The sequence below is a fragment of the Eubalaena glacialis genome, chromosome 10 (assembly GCF_028564815.1).
Source record: "Eubalaena glacialis isolate mEubGla1 chromosome 10, mEubGla1.1.hap2.+ XY, whole genome shotgun sequence".
NCBI lineage: Eukaryota > Metazoa > Chordata > Mammalia > Artiodactyla > Balaenidae > Eubalaena > Eubalaena glacialis.
Genome location: NC_083725.1, coordinates 65,109,856 through 65,127,978, shown reverse-complemented (window position 1 = coordinate 65,127,978; position 18,123 = coordinate 65,109,856). Strand labels below are relative to the sequence as shown.

Sequence of the window (18,123 nt, the reverse complement as noted above, 5' to 3'; positions counted from 1 at the left end):
GGCACTCAACCCAGCTTTGTGGCGCCTGGTCTGGCAAAGTGCCTGGGGCGTGGAGAACCTTTCCCTACCCCAGACCGGTCCCGGGACCTTTCCTTCCAGAGCTTACCTGAACCACCTTAGTGAATTCCTCGTACACCCGCTTCTTGAGGTGCGCCGCCATGGCAGTCCTCACACTCTCTCAGCTTCCGTACCCGAGGAGGGAGGTGGAGCGGAGGAGTCCGGAAAACCTGCCCAGGCCGGAGGAACCAGCAACGGTCCCACAAGGCAGTGGGGTTCCGGGAAAGAGAGGCCGCTTCCGGCTGCTCGACTGCCCTGCCGCTGTGCCGCCGGATTTGGCCGCCTACGCCACCTGCGCCGGAGGAAGGTAAGCCAGAGCGAGAGCGTAGCGCAGGGGGCTGGGCGTCTGGTGGGAGGAGCCGGGTCGGAAAGGCTAGAGGAGCCAATGGGGGATTTGGGGAGCTTGCTGTTGGTCTGAGTGACGGAGAGACTGGCGGGGGAACTGAGCCCAGGGAGGGAGGAAGTACTATCCGGTAAAGGGCAGAGGTGGAGCTTTCCAGAGCTAGAGACAAAACCTGGAGCTGTGTAAGGATTTTGACTCAGGAGATAAGGGATGGTCAAACTGACGTTCGCATCATCCATTGCTGTTCACAATATTTGCCATCTGTATGTTGCCTGCACTCTCCTCTTGGTCAAGCCGTTACTGGAAAACTGGTTCACCTTAGTGAACCCAAAAGACACGACTAAGCCAAAGTTCGGAATAAGGAAGGATATATTACTTGCAGCAAGTAAGGAAAACAAAGAATCTTCCCCAATGCGGTATCTCTCCAAACAGGAAAATTGGGGAGGCGTTAAGCCAAGGGAGCGTACCTATTCATGAAGGGGCTTGAGCAGAGGAGAATTCATCGTAGAATTGGGGCAGAGGTCAACAGAGTCCAGGCTTTAGTTGATTGAAGTCAGGAGGGTCGACATCATCATTCCATCCTCCACCTGGGTGGGGAGTCTTAGTTCCTGTAGAACCCAAAGACATGTATCAGATTGTTATGTATATGCCTTGGGGAGAAACTTGTTTCTTTTTTTTTTTTTTTTTTTTTCCATGGCTCATGGCATATGGGATATTAGTCCCCCAACCAGGGATCGATCCTGCACCCCCTGCAGTGGAAGCTCTGAGTCTTAACCACTGGACCACTGGGGAAGTCCCAGAAACTTGTTTCTTGACTGCTTTTCCTTTGTTCCTGCATTCCCTCACTTAATTAATTACCGAGACCTATTCAAGGATAAACGTGGTCAGGCTTAGGTCACAAAATGGCTTAGGCTAAAAATTGCTTCCCTTATGTCAAGAAAGCCATGCCTGAGTCTTTCTCTGGGGCCCCCCTACCCTACCTGCTTACAGGAAGCTGGATGCCACCACCCCCACCCCTGCCCCAGCCTAGGGTACTTCTCCCTGCTTTCTCACTCCAGTTGTTCAAAAGCTACCTATCCTTTAAGTACTCAAGCCATCCTCTGACAGCTAAGGGAGAGTGGAAAGAATTCTGAGGCCAAGGGTTAAGCAACAAAGCTTCAGACTGCACAACTCAGATGGGATTGAACCCAGCCGAAACTCACACTTGGATTTGAACCCATGGGCTGGGACTTTTACTCAGCCAAAACTCTGACTGGGACTCAAACCCACTGTCTTTTAATTAAAATTGCTCACCTGGTGTCAGGACTTACTGAAGCTCAGGTTCTTTCTGTCTCAGCGCAGAAGGAATTCAGCGAGAGGCAATGCGATACGGAAGACATGGATTATTTAGAGAGATACAACATCCCATAGACAGAATGCAGTCCATCTCAAAAAGTGAGAGCGGTGGTGGGAGAAACACACTCCACAGAGTGTGAGCCATCTCAGAAGACGAGAGGCCCTGAAATATGGGGTAGATGGTTTTTGTGGGCTGAGTAATTTCATAGGCTAGTGAGTGGGAGGATTATTCAACTATTTTGGGGAAGGGATGGGGATTTCCAGGAATTGGGCCACTGCCCACTTTTTGGCCTTTTATGGTCTGCCTTGGAACTGTAGGCGCCTGTAGGTGTGTCATTTGGCATATGCTAATGTATTACAATGAGCATATAATGAGGCTCAAGGTCTACTGGACGGTGAACCTTCTGCCATCTTGGACCTAGTTGATTCTAACCAGTTTATGTCATATCCTCAATGGCTATGTCATTCTTTTTGTTTGTTTGTTTTTTGGCTGCACCACACGGCTTGCAGGCTCTCAGTTCTCCGACCAGGGATTGAACCCAGGCCACAGCAGTGGAAGCCCAGAATCCTAACCACTAGGCCACCAGAGAACTCCTGGCCATGTCATCCTTTTAAAGGTTGTGCCCTGCCCCCTTCCCTCCTATTTCACTACGACTAGCACTTCATGAACAAGTAGCCTCAACTACGATTGCACTAACACCTAGCCTGACAAAGATGTAGTGTCAGTGGAATGAAATAACACAGAAATATTTTGCACAGTAAAGTATGGTTCATATGCTAGTGTTAATAAATCCAAGGTCAAGGTTTACATCCTGCACTAAACTTTAGCTGTTTGTTGTTTCATTCTTTGAAACAAGTTAATGTAGGATGCTTAGAAAAAGAAGCAGACTGTGGTAGGTACAGAAGACCCCAAAACACGGAAAAAATGGTCTTTACCCTCAAGGTTCTACATTCTAACAGGGAAGAGAGACACCCAGACTGATCAAACCTAACTTCAGGATGCCTCAGGGAAGTTTTACAGAGGAAACAATTTTTAATCTGGCTTTGAAATAGTGAATTTTCCAGAAAGAAAGAAAGGCATCCCAGACCAAAGAGACTACCACATATACAAATGTGTCCAGCGTAATGAAAGGGACTTAGCAAACAGTTCCTTTAATAAATGTTAGCAGCTATTATTATTGTTACCATATTTTATCAAAAATAAGCTGCCAGCAATTGTAAAACAAGCCATTATTTTATGTACCACATTAAGAAAAAATGCTGAAATTAAAAACAATGGTTTCTTATTGCTTAAAGTATACTTACTGAAAATAGATAATTTACACTTCTTTAGACAAAGATTTGTATCCTATGTCATACTGCTGTACTCCCCATACCTTTCTGTGCACTTAAAACCTTTTTGTTTCAATGCAAATTATAGGGAAATCTTTTTAAGATACCTTGAATGACAATTAAAGACAACACATTCCCAGAACTCAGTTGAAGTCATGACAATGTGAATTGCTATGACCCAGTCTACACATGAACAATTGGCCAACAGCAATCTTAAGATGCGTCCTGATTTCAGAGATGGTACAAAGTATTATCATTGTTATTATTAGATACAAGGCTGTAGGAAGGAGTTTGGTGCACTCAGAAAAACAAAGGAATTTCAGTTCATATTGAGAGAAAAGTGCATACAGGAAACAGAGAAGAGTGATAGAAATAAAGTTGAGAAGCTAAGGCCAGATTGGTATAGAAACAAGAATATTCCACTTTCTTTAATTTTGAAATGAAAAACTGTCTTTATTAAATTGATGACCTTTGGGCTTCCCTGGTGGTGCAGTGGTTAAGAATCCGCCTGCCAATGCAGGAGACACGGGTTTGAGCCCTGGTCTGGGAAGATCCCACATGCCACGGAGCAACTAAGCCCATGCGCCACAACTACTGAGCCTGTGCTCTAGAACCCGCAAGCTACAACTACTGAAGCCTGCGCACCTAGAGCCCGCGCTCCACAACAAGAGAAGCCACCGCAATGAGAAGCCCATGCACCGCAACGAAGAGTAGCTCCCGCTCACCGCAACTAGGGAAAGCCAGCGTGCAGCAACGAAGACCCAAAGCAGCCAAAAATAAATTAATTAAATAAATAAATTTTAAAAAAAATAATAAAATAAATTGATGACATTTTCCCCTGACCTGCATTATTGTACATGGGAATACGAGGTGCCCCATTGAATCCTTTGGGCTTCAAATAAAGTGTTCCCTGTCCCTATTGTATAACATCAACCCAGTTTCCCCTTGGAAATTGGGGTCAATTACTCAGACTGGTATATTAACCCCTTCTCTGCCTGTTGGCTCAGCAAGAAGAGCCCAAAATGACCAGGGGCAGTTTCATTACATGTTCCAATGTAATGAAACAGTGACTGTGTTCTGTAGTAGAACTACTCCTCCTTTGAGGACTAAATACTCCAAACCCACTGAACACAAGAATTAATAAATGAGTTATTACGTGTAAAAGTGACAAGAACCATTCCTATCTCTTGGTTCCCAGAATCATGTATTCTAACTGTGGAAGAAAGCAGTACCTATTTTAGCTGTTGATATGAGGCATATACCACAGGCCCGTAAGACAGCACCACAACTCATAATATGTTGTCTCTCAGCTCCCACCATAACTGAGTCTGCAAAAGCTCATTATACTGTTTATTATAGCTACATCTGAGTGAATGGGGTAACTGGGAAGACCAAGAAGTTTCTTTGCTGTACTTTTTTCATCATAAAATAAGCTCCTTATTGATACAGCCACTATGGAGAACAGTATGGAGGTTCCTTAAAAAACTAAAAATAGAACTACCATACAACCCAGCAATCCCACTACTGGGCATATACTCTGAGAAAACCATAATTCAAAAAGAGTCATGTACCAAAATGTTCATTGCAGCTCTATTTACAATAGCCAGGACATGGAAGCAACCTAAGTGTCCATCATCAGATGAATGGATAAAGAAGATGTGGCACATATATACAATGGAATATTACTCAGCCATAAAAAGAAATGAAATTGAGTTATTTGTAGTGAGGTGGATGGACCTAGAGTCTGTCATACAGAGTGAAGTAAGTCAGAAAGAGAAAAACAAATACAGTATGCTAACACATATATATGGAATCTAAGGAAAAAAAAAAAAAAGGTCATGAAGAACCTAGTGGTAAGACGGGAATAAAGACAGACCTACTAGAGAATGGACTTGAGGATATGGGGAGGGGGAAGGGTAAGCTGTGACAAAGTGAGAGAGTGGCATGGACATATATACACTACCAAACGTAAAATAGACAGCTAGTGGGAAGCAGCCGCATAGCACAGGGAGATCAGCTCGGTGCTTTGTGACCACCTAGAGGGGTGGGATAGGGAGGGTGGGAGGGAGGGAGATGCAAGAGGGAATAGATATGGGAACATATGTATATGTATAACTGATTCACTTTGTTATAAAGCAGAAACCAACACACCATTGTAAAGCAATTATACTCCAATAAAGATGTTAAAAAAATAAATAAATAAAAATAAGCTCCTTAGTCAGAAGCAATGTGTGAGATACCATGAAAATGAATAAGGTATCCATGAATGCTAGGGCTGGCAGAAACATTGCAGTTAGGTATTATTAGGGTTCTTCAGGAAAACAGAACCAATAGGATATATAGAGATATTAGGATACTATAACAGAATACCATATACTGAGTGGCTTATAAACAACAGAAATTTATTTCTCACAGTTCTGGAGGCTGGGAAGTCCAAGATCAAGGTGCTGGCAGATTCAGGGTCTGGTGAGAGCTCACTTCCTGGTTCATAGATAGCTGTCTTCTCTCCATGTCTCACATGGTTGAAGAGGCAAAGGGGCTCTCTGGGGTCTGTTTTATAAGGGCACTAACCCCATCCATGAGGGCTCCATCCTCAGGACCTAATCACCTCCCAAAGGCCCGACCTCCTAATACCATCACATTGAGGATTAGGATTTCAGCATATGAATTTGGAAATGGAGTGGGGGGGGTGGGCGACACAAACATTGTCTATAGCAGTAGAAAAGTCAAATCTGAATCTGGGATATGTATCTATTCCTATGTGGTTAAATCACCACTCCCTCCCTGATGGAAAGGATAAAGCATATGGTAGCATATGGCCCCAATTCTTCCTCTCTCTGTATGTAAATCCCTTGAAGTGTAGCTCTAGAGCTGCTTCCATTAAGAGATGGAATCTGTATCCCCACTCTTTGAATTGGGCTGGCCTTGTGCCTGGCCAGTAGAATACAGCAGAAGTAACAGTGTGCTAGTTTTGAACCTAGGCCTCAAGGTCCACCCACATACCAGTTCTTCAGGTCTTTTGTTTGATTTTGGAACGCTACCATTGCCATGAGAATAAGTCCAACCTAATCTGCTGGAGAGTGAATGACTACATGGAACAAAGCCAAGTTGACCCAGCTGAGGCTATTTCAGACCAGCCCCACCCCAGCTGATCCCCCATCTGACTACAGATGCATGAGTGAGACCAAATAAGACCAGAAGAACTGCCCAATTTATAGACTATGAGAAATAATTAATGGTTATAGTATTAAGGTATTAAGTTTGAGGGTCAAGAGGTTGTCATGTGGTTAGACAATTCCTAAGCTGCTAACTTCCATAGAGTCAGCTGGTAAGGAGAAAACAAGCTCAAATAGATGTAGGCAGCTTATCATTCACAGCATAGCAGGCAGCATGAACTTCATGTTTGTATTAGTTCTCCTTGCCCCCTAAATACCGTGGGGGCGATGCAGGTGAATGCCATGCACAGTAGATCTGTAACACAGATGAAGAACACTGAGCTTAGGAAACGCTCAATCTTAAAGGAGGAGTGCTAGCAAACCTGCCCTCTGGAGAGAGACAATATCGTTATTTTTTTCCCCCAACATTATCTTTATTATACTGGTCAGGAAACAAATTTTCCTGCCAACCCAGTGGGAAACATTTTTATCACCCTGAAATGTCTCCAGGATTGGAGGGTGAAACTAGCTTTATTACCCTGTAATGAAATAAATCTGCACCCTAACCCTAGGCAGCTTTGCAAACATCCTCAAAGCTGTCAATGACATTTGCTTAGAAATGCCAACATTTCTCCCAACAGTCTGTTACAGTGCAATACAGCTAACTGATTTGCAGGACTATCTACCTACCACCAAGAAGTATCTAGTCCCCCGGTGGGAATAATACCATATCAGGGACTCAGTGTTGGTCTCTGCTGTTGGACATCCATCACTGACCAGATCAGCTTTGGTGAGAGGAACTATACCACAGAGCCCACGCACAGACTCCATCCCTACCATCATGGCCACCTTTCTCATGACTCCGTTGAGCTCTGGGGAAAGAGGCTGACTGGCACGCACAGTTTTTTTGTTTTTTTGTTTTTAATATTTATTTATTTAGGTTGTGCCAGGTCTTAGTTGTGGCATGCAGGATCTTTTTTTAGTTGCAGTATGTGGACTTCTTAGTTGCGGCATGCATGCGGGACCTAGCTCCTCGACCAGGGATCGATCCGGGGTACCCCCCGCATTGGGAGCGTGGAGTCTTACCCACTGAACCACCAGGGAAGTCACAGGAATGCACAGTTTGGATCATTGTGTCCATTTATTTTTTGAAAGCCTCTTCTAGAATGGGTGCCCTCTGGTGGGCATTCATAGGAAACACAAATATTTTCACCATTCCAAGACATTCATCCACATACCAACATCCCAGGCCTTCTTGTCCCCAATCTTCCACTCTCATACTTTCCAAGGCTTTGGCCAACCAGGAAGGGGCCTGGACATGCAGTACCTAGAGATCAGTCTTCCAGGACACTGATCACAGCAGAAAAGGGAAAAGAATGAATGGAAAGGGGGGCAAGGAAGACAGGGAAAATAAGTAGAAGAAAAAAAAAAAAGAGGTGCTCTAAGAAAACAATGAGACCTGAAAACCTGGCACAGTGCTATGAAGTAGGGTGTCTCCATGAGGGCAACCTCAAAGGTTTTACTGTGTGTTTTTCCTTTGGATTATAATGACAGTTATATTTAGCATTCAGTTTTAAGTTTTTCTCCTCTGACTCTATAATTTTCTTTAGCTAATCCCAACAGATCTGAAAAGCCACATATACCCCTACAAATGAATAGAGGTGGTGGGTTGTTTTTTTTTATTGAGGTATAGTTGATTTACAATTTTATATTAGTTTCAGGTGTACACCACAGTAATTCAATACTTTTATAGATTATACTCCATTTAAAGTTATTACAAAATAATGGCTATATTTCCCTGTGTTGTACAATATATCCATGTTGTTTATTTATTTTATACATAGTAGATTTTACCTCTTAATCCCATACCCCTTTTTTTTTTTTTTTTTAACTCTTTGGCCACACTGCACAGCATGAGGGATCTTAGTTCCCCCAATCAGGGACCAAACCCACATCCCCTGCAGTGGAAGCAAGGAGTCTTAACCACTGGACCACCAGGGAAGTCCCTCCCATACCTCTATCTTGCCCCTCCCCCTTCTTCTCCCCACTCATAACCACTAGCTTGTTCTTTATATCTGTGAGTCTGTTTCTGCTTTGTTATATACATAGGTTTGTGCTAGTTTTTAGATTCCACATATAAGTGATAACAGAGTATTTGTGTTTCTCTGTCTGACTGATTTCACTAGGCATAACACCCTCTAAGTCCATCCACATTGTTGCAAATGGCAGAATTTCGGTTTTTTATGGCTAAGTAGTATTCCATTGTATATATACACACATATCTTCTGTATCTATTCATCTGTTGGATACGTAGGTTGCTTCTATATCTTGGCTATTGTAAATAATGATGCCCTGAGTATTGGGGTGTATGTATCTTTTGTTTTCTTCAGATATATACCCAGGAGTAGAACTGCTGGGTCGTATGATAGTTCTATTTTTAGTTTTTTAAGGAACCTCCATATCGTTTTCCATAGTGGCTGTACCAATTTATATTCCCACCAACAGTGTACGAGGGTTCCCTTTTCTCCACATCCTTGCCAGCACTTGTTATTTGTGGCATTTTTGATGACAGCCATTCTGACAGGTGTGAGATGATATCTCATTGTAGTTTTGATTTGCATTTCTCTAATAATTAGTGATGTTGAGTATCTTTTCATGTGCCTGTTGGCCATCTGTTCATCTTCTTTGGAAAAATGTCTATTCAGGTCTTCTGCCCATTTTTTAATCAGGGTGTTCAGAGATGGTATTTTGAACATTACTAATGTGCCTTACTTATTTTGCTATTTCAGAGGAAGGGAGGAGATGGTATTATTGGGAAGGCAACAAAGCGTGTCAATTTAATTTATGTATTTCTAATTTATATCTTTTTTGATATTTTTTTCATAGCCCTGTAAGCCCCACCACCTTAAATCCTTTTTAGAGCAAAGATTTAATTGTACTGATTTAAGTTAAATTAATCTCCTCCCCAATAATTTTAAGCCATCTATAAATGCAATTTTGCTATATAACATTGCATTATATAGATGTAACTAAGCTGGCTTATTTCCAATTGTTTTGCTATTGTAAATTAAGTGGGATAAAAATAGTATGTTATCTTAATTGTATTATGGATTGGGAGTGGGGGGCGGGGGTATTGGAATTGCTTTCGTTTAATAAAATAGTTTGGTAAATTGCTAAGGAAGAGAGTCAGATCCAAAGGGATGCAGGCTAGAGCCAGAGCGATAAAAGAGGTAGCTAAACTGGAACATGGCCTTTTGGCAAATGACAAGAACACAAGGGGGCTGGTGGAAATTTGGCATGCCTCGAAAGCCTCATTTTGGAACTGGCACACTGTCACTTCCACACGTATACCATTGGCCAGATTAAGTCATGAGGCCAACCACGAACTCAGTGGGGTGGGGAAGATTACTCCCACCTACAGAGAAGCATGGCAGGAATAGAGAGGGAAGAAAGAATAGGACACAAATACAATCTACTAGTGAAAAGCCCCTAGTGATGGGGGTGACTAAGGCACTCTTAAGAAAAGATATGCCCAATATTCAATTTGAAGTTGTTGGCATTTCTGTGTGGTAAACTCCCCTTATTTGCCTGCATTTGCCACCGTCTGCTATGCGCACAAATAGCTGATGGGAGTGGCATTTGTAAAAATTAAGAAAAAGATCTGAGTGTTAACTCTGGGTAAGCATTGTGTAGAACAGCACAGCAGGTTTAAGACATCTAGTTGATCCCTATGCTGAATGAATCTAGCAGAAACAGAGAACCAGAGCTGACCATAAGAAGACAAGCCCTCTGGGAATGTGCAGAAATCTTGGGGAGGACATTGATCTTTCCATAATTCATGAAACTGAGATTTTAAGCAATCCTATTTAGATCTTATGCAGCAGGGTATCTCCTTGGAATCAAATCTCAGAAGTGTAATTACTGATCAAAGGGTATGAACTTTTTTCAGGCTCTTGATGAGTAACGTTGAATTGATTCATGATGTTAAGTTCAAATAGATATTCAGGATTTTTCCACTTTAAATTGTGAACCATATTAAATACCAAAAAAAGAAAAAGAAAAAGAAAATATAGAACAAGCTTTGAAAATAAGAAAAAAATATACAAGCAGATGCAGTTACTGAATTAAAACGCTCACTGAAAATAACTATGTTCTGAGCAATTTTATGTTTAAATTTGAATTTCTCTGATTCAGTGTTAATTCCTTAAAGCTTCACAGTTAAACCTGACCTTCAGTCCCAGGGAACCCAGGATGGCTGGTAATCCTACTAGGTGGGGAACGGGGGCCATCTATCCGAGACCTGAACTTGGAGAAGGATGAATGTGTCCTCCTTAGAGTCACTTAATGTCTTTGGCTGAGAAGCAGAACCTGAGAGAGTCTCTTGTTTAAGTGGTTTATTGAGGATGTGTTCTCAGGTGAAGGGGAGGGACGGAAGCAGGTTAAAGCAGAGAAAGACCACTAAGCAAGAATGTGGTGTTCAGTGAAGACTGACTTCAGCCTGATCCCACGAGGAGCTCTAGAACAGGAACTGCACCTCTGTGAGGTGAGGGATCAGTCTTCTGTACCTCCACACAAGCGAGATAGCAATTCTTTTCTTGATCAGATCTCAAAATTAAAGTGCATCAGAATTACCTGGAGGACTTCTTAAAACAGACTGCTGGGCCAACTCCCTGTTTCTGATTCAGTAGGTCTGAGGTAGGGACTAGAGAATTTGTATTTCTAACAAGTTCCCAGGTATTGGGGATGCTGCCGGTCTAGGGACCACACTTTGAGAACTACTGCTCTAGATAAGAGGACACCTGTGAGGCTTTAGCAGCCAATACCCATAGCATAGCATCCAGGAAAGGAGATCTGAGCGCCATCTACTCCAGGTATACTAACTTGGCATCTTCCTCATGAAGGCACACACCAGGGCTAGAAGATTGGACCACAAGCTGAGGCTGGGTAGATGACATTTTTAGGTCTGTCTAGATTCATGACATCCTATTATTTTCCTGTTGTCATCCCGCATCCCCAGCCAAAGCATTGTTGACACATTCCGATTCACCTCTGCCTTGCTATTGGACTTCAAGGGAAGGGTCTGGCAGGTACATGAGGCTTTAAAGAGGAAACAGCTGCACCTCTCTAGGCAAGTACAGTGGAGTCAGTTGCAATGAGTGGAAAGTCCTCAAAGGGGAAACACATATTTGGGGCAAGACTCAAGTAGACCACCTTGGAAGTTTTTGATGTCTGTTTGTTTTTAAAATTAAAGGAAGATGGCTTTGGAAGGCAACCTTTAATTTCTTAAGTCCCACCAGAGCCCGTAACAAACAGTCCCCGCCCCTGGGGATCACCACCAGCTGAAGCTGAAGGTATAGAAGTAGTCGGAGACCTTGGCCGGTAACGGACTGTTGTGTGAATAGCGTACCTGGTACCCTTGGGCCTTAATGTCCATGTTCATGCAGTCCAGGAGGTCCCTGATATCCAGGGCTGCCTTCCAAGGCCCGAATTTGACCACTGACCTCTTGTCCGCCTCCAGGGAGCGCAGGGCGTCCGCGCAGTTTGCATCATCCTTTTCGTTCTGTACCAGGCACACCAGAACACTAGAGCAGCGCGCCGCCACGGCCTCAGCACGCGCCAGGCGCACCATAAGCTCTAGGTTCTCGCTGTAGCCTGGCACCTGCAGCAAAAACTGCTTCCGAGCTACCTGCTCACCAAAGATCTGTGGCGTGTCCTCCAAGAGTTTGATTAAAGGCTTGATTTCGTAGAACTGAGCCTCACGGTACACCTCGGGGATGTGCTGTGTGGGCAGCTGCCCACTGCGCAGATATTCCAGGATGGGTCCAAAATAGGTGCCGCAGCGATCGATGAAGAAGCGTCCCTCCGCGTCCAGGCAGGCCTTGGAGGAGCTGGAGAACATCTCTGCCAGCTTTGAGCCTGGGAGTTTTCTCAGGGTGCCCAAGGTGGTGGTATAGAACTCACCCCCAACGTTCAGCTCCACTACAGGAGATTCCTGGGGGCACAAGAGGCAGAGTGAACCCACAGCGCCATCTCCAGGGAGCTCATGATTTACTCTCATCCAAAGAACAATACTCTACAGAATTTAGGGGAGCCATAACGATTGGCTTCAGCTTATTGGAATGTCCATCTTACTGAAGGGAGTTATATTTATGCTGTATAGCTACAGAGAGTAGGCATTTTAAGGAAGAAAAATATTTTAGTTTGATATAAGAATACCCATTCAAGCATTTGAATTTTCTCATTTAGGTCACAGAATATTAGTGGAAGCAAGTCACAGCGACAATACCTCTAAAGCATGTGGCCTGTGGCAAGGCTTTTTCCCTCCCTAGGCCTCAGTTTCCTTGTTTATAAAGTGAGGATATGGGGACTTCCCTGGTGGTCCAGTGGTTAGGACTCTGCGCTTCCACTGCAGGGGACACGGGTTCAATCCCTGGTCGGGGAACTAAGATCCCGCATGCCATGTGGCATGGCCAAAAAATAAATAAATAAAATAAAATGAGGATATGGAGCTATTGTGAAGTCAAGAGTTCCTGACAGGGATGCTTAGATATAAGATACAGTAAAAAAAAAAAAAAGGGGGGGGGGTGTTGTGGGGGGCAAAACATTTTCAACCTTTCAGAAAGTCTAAAGAAATCACACATGTATTCATTCAGGAATCATTTCTTTGGTACTTACTGTGTGTCCACATCCGTGCTGGGAGTGGGGATAAAAATTCTTATTTCATATAGAGCAGAAGTTCTGATTAGCAGTTGGCATGACTTTGATTAACAAATGTAATTTGTTTGATGGGTATTTTTTCAAAATATGGGCCCATGGGATTAAATAACAGGAATATCCTTGGTGGTGACAAGGTTGGTAACACCAAATACAACAGGCATAAAACTGCCTCATAAATGGTAAAGTATGGTGCAAATGTAAGTTAAATTTAGCTGTTCATCAGAATTTTTAGAGGCCTCTTCTCTAGATCAGACCTTGGGCTGAGCACTAAGGATGTGGGTGAGACCCATGTGATATCTGCCTGGAGATGCCCACAGGCGAGTGCAGAGAGGGACCTGGAAAGAGACTGAGAGTCGGGCTGCATCTGGGGAATGCTGCCACACAGACCTAACAAAAATACCAGAATACTCTATAGCGGTTATTACACATGAGGTGATACACCAGTTGTTATCCTTACAAACCCAGCTTCCTGAACAACTTTCATCTTTTAAAATTCACTCACTCATTCAATAAAACATGTATGTGCCTATTTTGCGCCAGGTAGCTGGGACACAGTGAGGAACAAGCAGGACACAGAACCTCCCCTCACAGTCTAGTAACTGTGTAAAGTGCTTTACATACACTCTCTAACTCAACCCTCATAGTAATCCTATGATGAATGTATTAAATCCCCATTTTCCAGATGAAGAAACTAAGGCTTAAGGAGGTGAAGTTCAAGTTGCTTAAGACCAACCAGCTATTAGGCGATAATGTCGGGATTTGAACTCAGATCTGATTTACCACTTAGTCATTACATAAATTAATTTTCAACCTTCAAACACCTCCACTCTTCAATCCCTATTCATCCAACAAAATGTAGGGAGGACCTATTCCACCCAAGCCTCCTCTGAAGCAGATGGACAGGACATGGTCCCTGCCCTTGAGGAGCTCATAGGGGAGAAAGGGAAACAGATGGCTTAAATGTGTAGGTGCTGAGGGGGAAGACTCAAAGGTAGAAGGGATTGGCTCTTTTTGTAGATGTGTGTTGGAGGTTGTCAGGGAAGGTTGCCTAGGGGACGTGATGGCTGCTGCTGTGGAAAAGATCTACAGTATTAGGGGGAAGGCTGGATTTCCAAACTGGAGACTCCACTACAGGTCATTACAGGGCCAGGGATAGGGACAGGACTCAGGAATGTCCTTCAGTCAGATTTAGGTGTGACTTCCTTTTCAACTTGTCTGTGGGCTCTACCTCTAAGATTAAAGTACTGGAATTAAGAGAACTCAAGGCAGCCAAACTGCTGGGGAGAACTGAGTTGCCATGGCAACAGCTCCTACCAAGGGACAGTTCTGCTAGCTGGAATGGAGAAGGGAGAAAAGAGGGTGCAGTCTGACGGCAGCCAAACAATACAGCCCTGAGAAAAATAAGCCCAGAACCTGTGACGCCCTCTTTCTCCCATAAACCTCAAGGCTCCTTGGCAAGGCTGTTTGATTAACCCTAAGGTGGCTCTGTAAAGCAGGCAGTTAAATGTGAATTTGCAGACTTTAACCCCTGAATGGATTGATGATGGACTCTCATCTCTCCTGTACCACTGAGAGCTCTTAACGTCCCCGCATTACAGGCGAGGAAAGCTCAGAAAGAGGGGTCACACAGCTAGGAGGTGAGGAAGTTGGAGCTGGGATCAAATCCGTATCAGTCTGACTTCAGGACAGTATGGATGACCTACCCCCACCCTCCCAACATCCAGTCGCACTGCTGCTAGTAATTAGCTATGTTTCTAGGGCATCACACTTCCTTCTCTGGGCCTAAGCTTAGTCGTCTATCAAATAGTGAGGCAAAATCGATGAAGAGAACTCTAAGACTCTCCAGCTTTGAAAGTTTAATGAATCCAATCACTTCAAATGTTGTTTCTGAAGCTCATTTCCAGATGCTACACAAAATAGTCCCCTGCCCTGATATTTGCAGCCCCATTTCTTTATCAACCAAGACCTGGGCCCTGTTCCCAAGCTTCCTAATTATGTCCCTTTTCCCTCCGTGTTTTCTAACAACTCCAAATCTCTTTGGAAATCCCAGACCTCCTACCCATCCATAAATACTACTGTGTGTGTTTCTAGCAGATAAAGACTTCTTTTCCATCCCTCTTCCGGACCACCTGCCCCTCCTCATGGCCCCTCTTCCCCACCTGTTCTACCAGTCACCCTGCTGAAGCATTCCTGGGTGAGCAAGCCTGACCCAGGCCCTGTGTGCACAGGCTGGGGAAATGTGGTCTTTAGGAGGCTCTGCTGGGTACCAGGCTAGTGCTGGCCACGAGGACACAGGGATGAATCAGGCCCAGCTCTCATCCCACCAAACATTCATACATTTCCTTAGGTCACACTTAGTCTAGTCAGTGGAGGGACACCCCCATTCATATGTCTCCCAAGCCCAAGATCTCTCCCCACACCACAACTTTGACCTTTTCCCACTGTACCCTATCTCAGTCGTCTGAGCCAGAAACTTAGACTCTAATCTTGCACTCTGCTCCTGTCCTCAACCTCCCCCCACACAGGTAATCAGTCACCAAGTCCTGGCCATTCTAAATGGCTGGTCAGTTCCATGGCTCCCGGCTCCCTCGAATATCCTCCCCCAATCCAATCTCTATTCTGAAACCAAAGCAGTTTCTCTGAAGCGAAAATCCGATCTGGTCACCACCTGCATTAAACACTTCAGTGATCCCACATTTCTTTACAGGTTAACTCGAGACTCCTTAACAAGGTTTACAAGGTCCTGTGCAACCCTGGCAATCAACTACCAGAGCCAACTACTGCTCCCCAACCCCAACCCATTCAGAGCAGGCTGGGCCCCACTGCCCCCAGGACTTCACTCATTTAACACCCCCAGTCAGCCCACTCATCCTTCAAGTTAATTCCTCCGGGAATTTTCTGGATGGGTTGTCTCCTTGTGATTTCAGAGGGCCATGTACTTCCCTTGTCGTGGTAATTCTGTACCTTCATCTGTATCCCCCACCAGACTGGGAGGTTCCTAAGGGAGGACTATCCCAGATTCATCTTTATGTTACCAGTACCTACTACAGTGCTCAGCACACCAGGGATGCTCCATTAAGTGTCTGCTGAATTGAACTGCACTTACCCTCAGCACTGACTTACAGGAGTGCCTGGTATTCTGATAAAGGCCAATCTTGCCCTACTTGGCATCATGCACGGTGCTGACTTCCTCCTTTGCCCGGTAATTAATTCAGACATTTATTGGGTACCTTGAGCGGCCCCTGCCTCTGAGCAGGTGACATTGTCAATAGCCAGGAACAATGAGGTTATCATCATCCTATAGAAAAGAGCCACAGTCGCCCCACTGCTGGATCTGCTTTCCCTTCCTACAAGTCTTCAGGATGGCACGTAGCTGGGGAGAGGTTAAATGTTCTGATCCTTGAGTGCTCTGGGCTTTTTCTTGATCCTCCCCCCCACCCCCCCCCGGCCGCCCCACCCAAGCCCTGGGAGGGAACGGGCAAGCAGGAGGACTCAGGACCCAGCCAGAGGTCAGGGACAGGCTAGAGAGGGTGGGTGTCCGGGGGGGTGAAGGAATGAATGATACTCTGGCCAGCCCTCAGTTGGGTCTACTCCCACCGGCAGGAGGGGAGGGGCAGGGGAAGAGGAGGGGCAGAGGAAGAGCAGTAGACTGGGGCAAGCCAGGGGACTGAGAGACGAGACGCAAAGAGAAGAAGGAGGAGACAAAGGCAGCCAAGCAGGAAAGAGGGCATAGAGGAGAGGCTGGACTGAGCCGGAACCGGAACCGGAACCGAGGCTGTGGCGCGGAAGGAGAGATCAAAGCGGCAGGAACTGACCAGGTGAAAAGAGAGCGCCCAGCCACAGGCCGAGACGGGCGCGCCGGAAGCAGGGGAATTCAGACCCGCGGGGAGGGAAGGACGGGGGACCCCGGAAGGAGTGAAAGAAGGGAGAGGCGCGGGGCCGGAGCCGGCCGGGTCTTCTCGCCCGCCCCGGGCTTCGCACTCACCGTCCGCCGGCCCGCGGGGGTCACGGCCTGGCGCAACGGCCGGGAACCGGGCGCCGAGGTCAGGCTCATCATCCCGGCCCCGCAGGCGCTGGCGCTACGCAGCCAGGCTGCCGCTCGCCGGTCCCGCACAGCCCGCCACGTGCGCGGTACTTGTGGCTGGCGGAAGTGCTCCTCGCTCCCGCCCCGGGGTGGGGGGAATCCGTACCCAGGGTGTGGTTAGAACCCTGATTGGGCTGGAGTTGGCGGCCTTGCGGTGAAACCTTAGGCTAGACACTGTCCCTCTGTTGCCTGGTGTTGCGGGACAGCCAAATGGGGGAGGCAGAGAGAACTGACATTGACGACCTTGAGACTGTCTCCACTCACTACAGTCCTAGGGGTAAAGGATGAGCGACACCCAGTTTACAGGTAAGAAGAGTGGGCCTCCAGGAGATAGGGCGGCCAGTTATTCACCTCAGATCAGCTGCTGAAAGTACAGAGCATGACCAGTGATGAGAAGAGCTAGGTACCTGTTGGTGTGAGTTATTTTGCTTGTTAAAACATAATCCTTATGAAGGGAGGCATTACTCTTCTGTAGTATGGGCCTGCATAATGACCTTCCAGACAGGACAGTATGGAAAGAGGAGGGGAAGAAGAGTAACCATACAGTGGAGAAAATGACAAACACAGCTTCAGCCAGGTGATCAAGATCAACATCAGAAGTCATAAATCATGATGATAGTATGTATCCTTGATATGATGTGATGAAAATGGCACTTTGCCTCTGTGATCTTCCTCCCCAAAACTCATAACCCCAGTCTAATCATGGCAGTTCCTCAAAAAAAAAAAAACACTAAAAGTAGAACTATTATATGATCCAGCAAATCTACTTCTAGTTATATATGCAGAAAATTAAAAGCAGGACCTCCAAGACATATTTGCACACCCATTTCATAGCAGCATTATTCACAGTAGCCAAGAGGTGGAATATCCATCAATGGATGAATGCATAAACAAAAGTGGGATATATGTACAATGGAATGCTATTCAGCCATAAAGAGGAAGGAAATCCTGTCACATGCTACAGCATGGATGACTCTTGAGGACATTAAGTGAAATAAGCCAGTAACAAAAAGACAAATACTGCATGATTCCACTTATATGAGATACCTAAAGTAGTCAAATTAATAGAAACAGGAAGTTGAATAGTGGTTACCAGGGGC

General features: G+C 45.3%; 3 protein-coding genes and 1 long non-coding RNA gene across 5 annotated transcripts in view; 2 read left to right on the top strand and 2 right to left on the bottom strand.

Annotated features, from left to right (window-relative positions):
- INTS4 (integrator complex subunit 4) overlaps positions 1 to 290 on the bottom strand; it is a 116,523-nt gene extending 116,233 nt beyond the window's left edge. The window contains exon 1 of the mRNA XM_061204098.1: positions 107 to 290. Within this exon, the coding sequence (XP_061060081.1) occupies positions 107 to 160 (54 nt within the window). The 5' untranslated portion in view covers positions 161 to 290. The remainder of the gene's footprint in view (positions 1 to 106) is intronic.
- Positions 248 to 3,891, top strand: LOC133100141 (uncharacterized). Its single transcript, XR_009702395.1, has 3 exons — positions 248 to 364; positions 2,246 to 2,352; positions 3,561 to 3,891. It is a non-coding gene; the product is annotated as an uncharacterized LOC133100141 (long non-coding RNA).
- Positions 634 to 17,071, bottom strand: KCTD14 (potassium channel tetramerization domain containing 14). 2 transcript variants are annotated; one of them, XR_009702394.1, is made up of 4 exons: positions 16,925 to 17,071; positions 11,630 to 12,214; positions 868 to 1,008; positions 634 to 717 (listed from the first exon to the last, which is right to left on the bottom strand). XR_009702394.1 is itself a non-coding variant. In XM_061204099.1 (2 exons), the coding sequence occupies exons 1-2, from the start codon at positions 16,994 to 16,996 to the stop codon at positions 11,552 to 11,554; spliced, it is 735 nt and encodes a 244-aa protein (XP_061060082.1). In that variant the 5' UTR covers positions 16,997 to 17,071; the 3' UTR covers positions 11,483 to 11,551. The 2 variants fall into 2 exon arrangements, 1 of the variants encoding a protein (XP_061060082.1); XM_061204099.1 differs by lacking the exons at positions 634 to 717; positions 868 to 1,008 and having other exon boundaries at positions 11,483 to 12,214.
- THRSP (thyroid hormone responsive) overlaps positions 16,595 to 18,123 on the top strand; it is a 40,088-nt gene continuing 38,559 nt past the window's right edge. Inside the window, exon 1 of the mRNA XM_061204100.1 lies at positions 16,595 to 16,757. The gene's annotated coding sequence lies outside the window, so the exon portion shown is untranslated. The remainder of the gene's footprint in view (positions 16,758 to 18,123) is intronic.

What these genes read in the sequence shown, in the direction of transcription:
- KCTD14 (XM_061204099.1), bottom strand. Translation starts at nt 16,996, where the DNA reads ATGATGAGCCTGACCTCGGCGCCCGGTTCCCGGCCGTTGCGCCAGGCC. An exon ending in CCCCCGCGGGCCGGCGGACG is followed by an intron (nt 12,215 to 16,924) that starts GTGAGTGCGAAG and finishes TTGTGCCCCCAG; the next exon opens with GAATCTCCTGTAGTGGAGCT.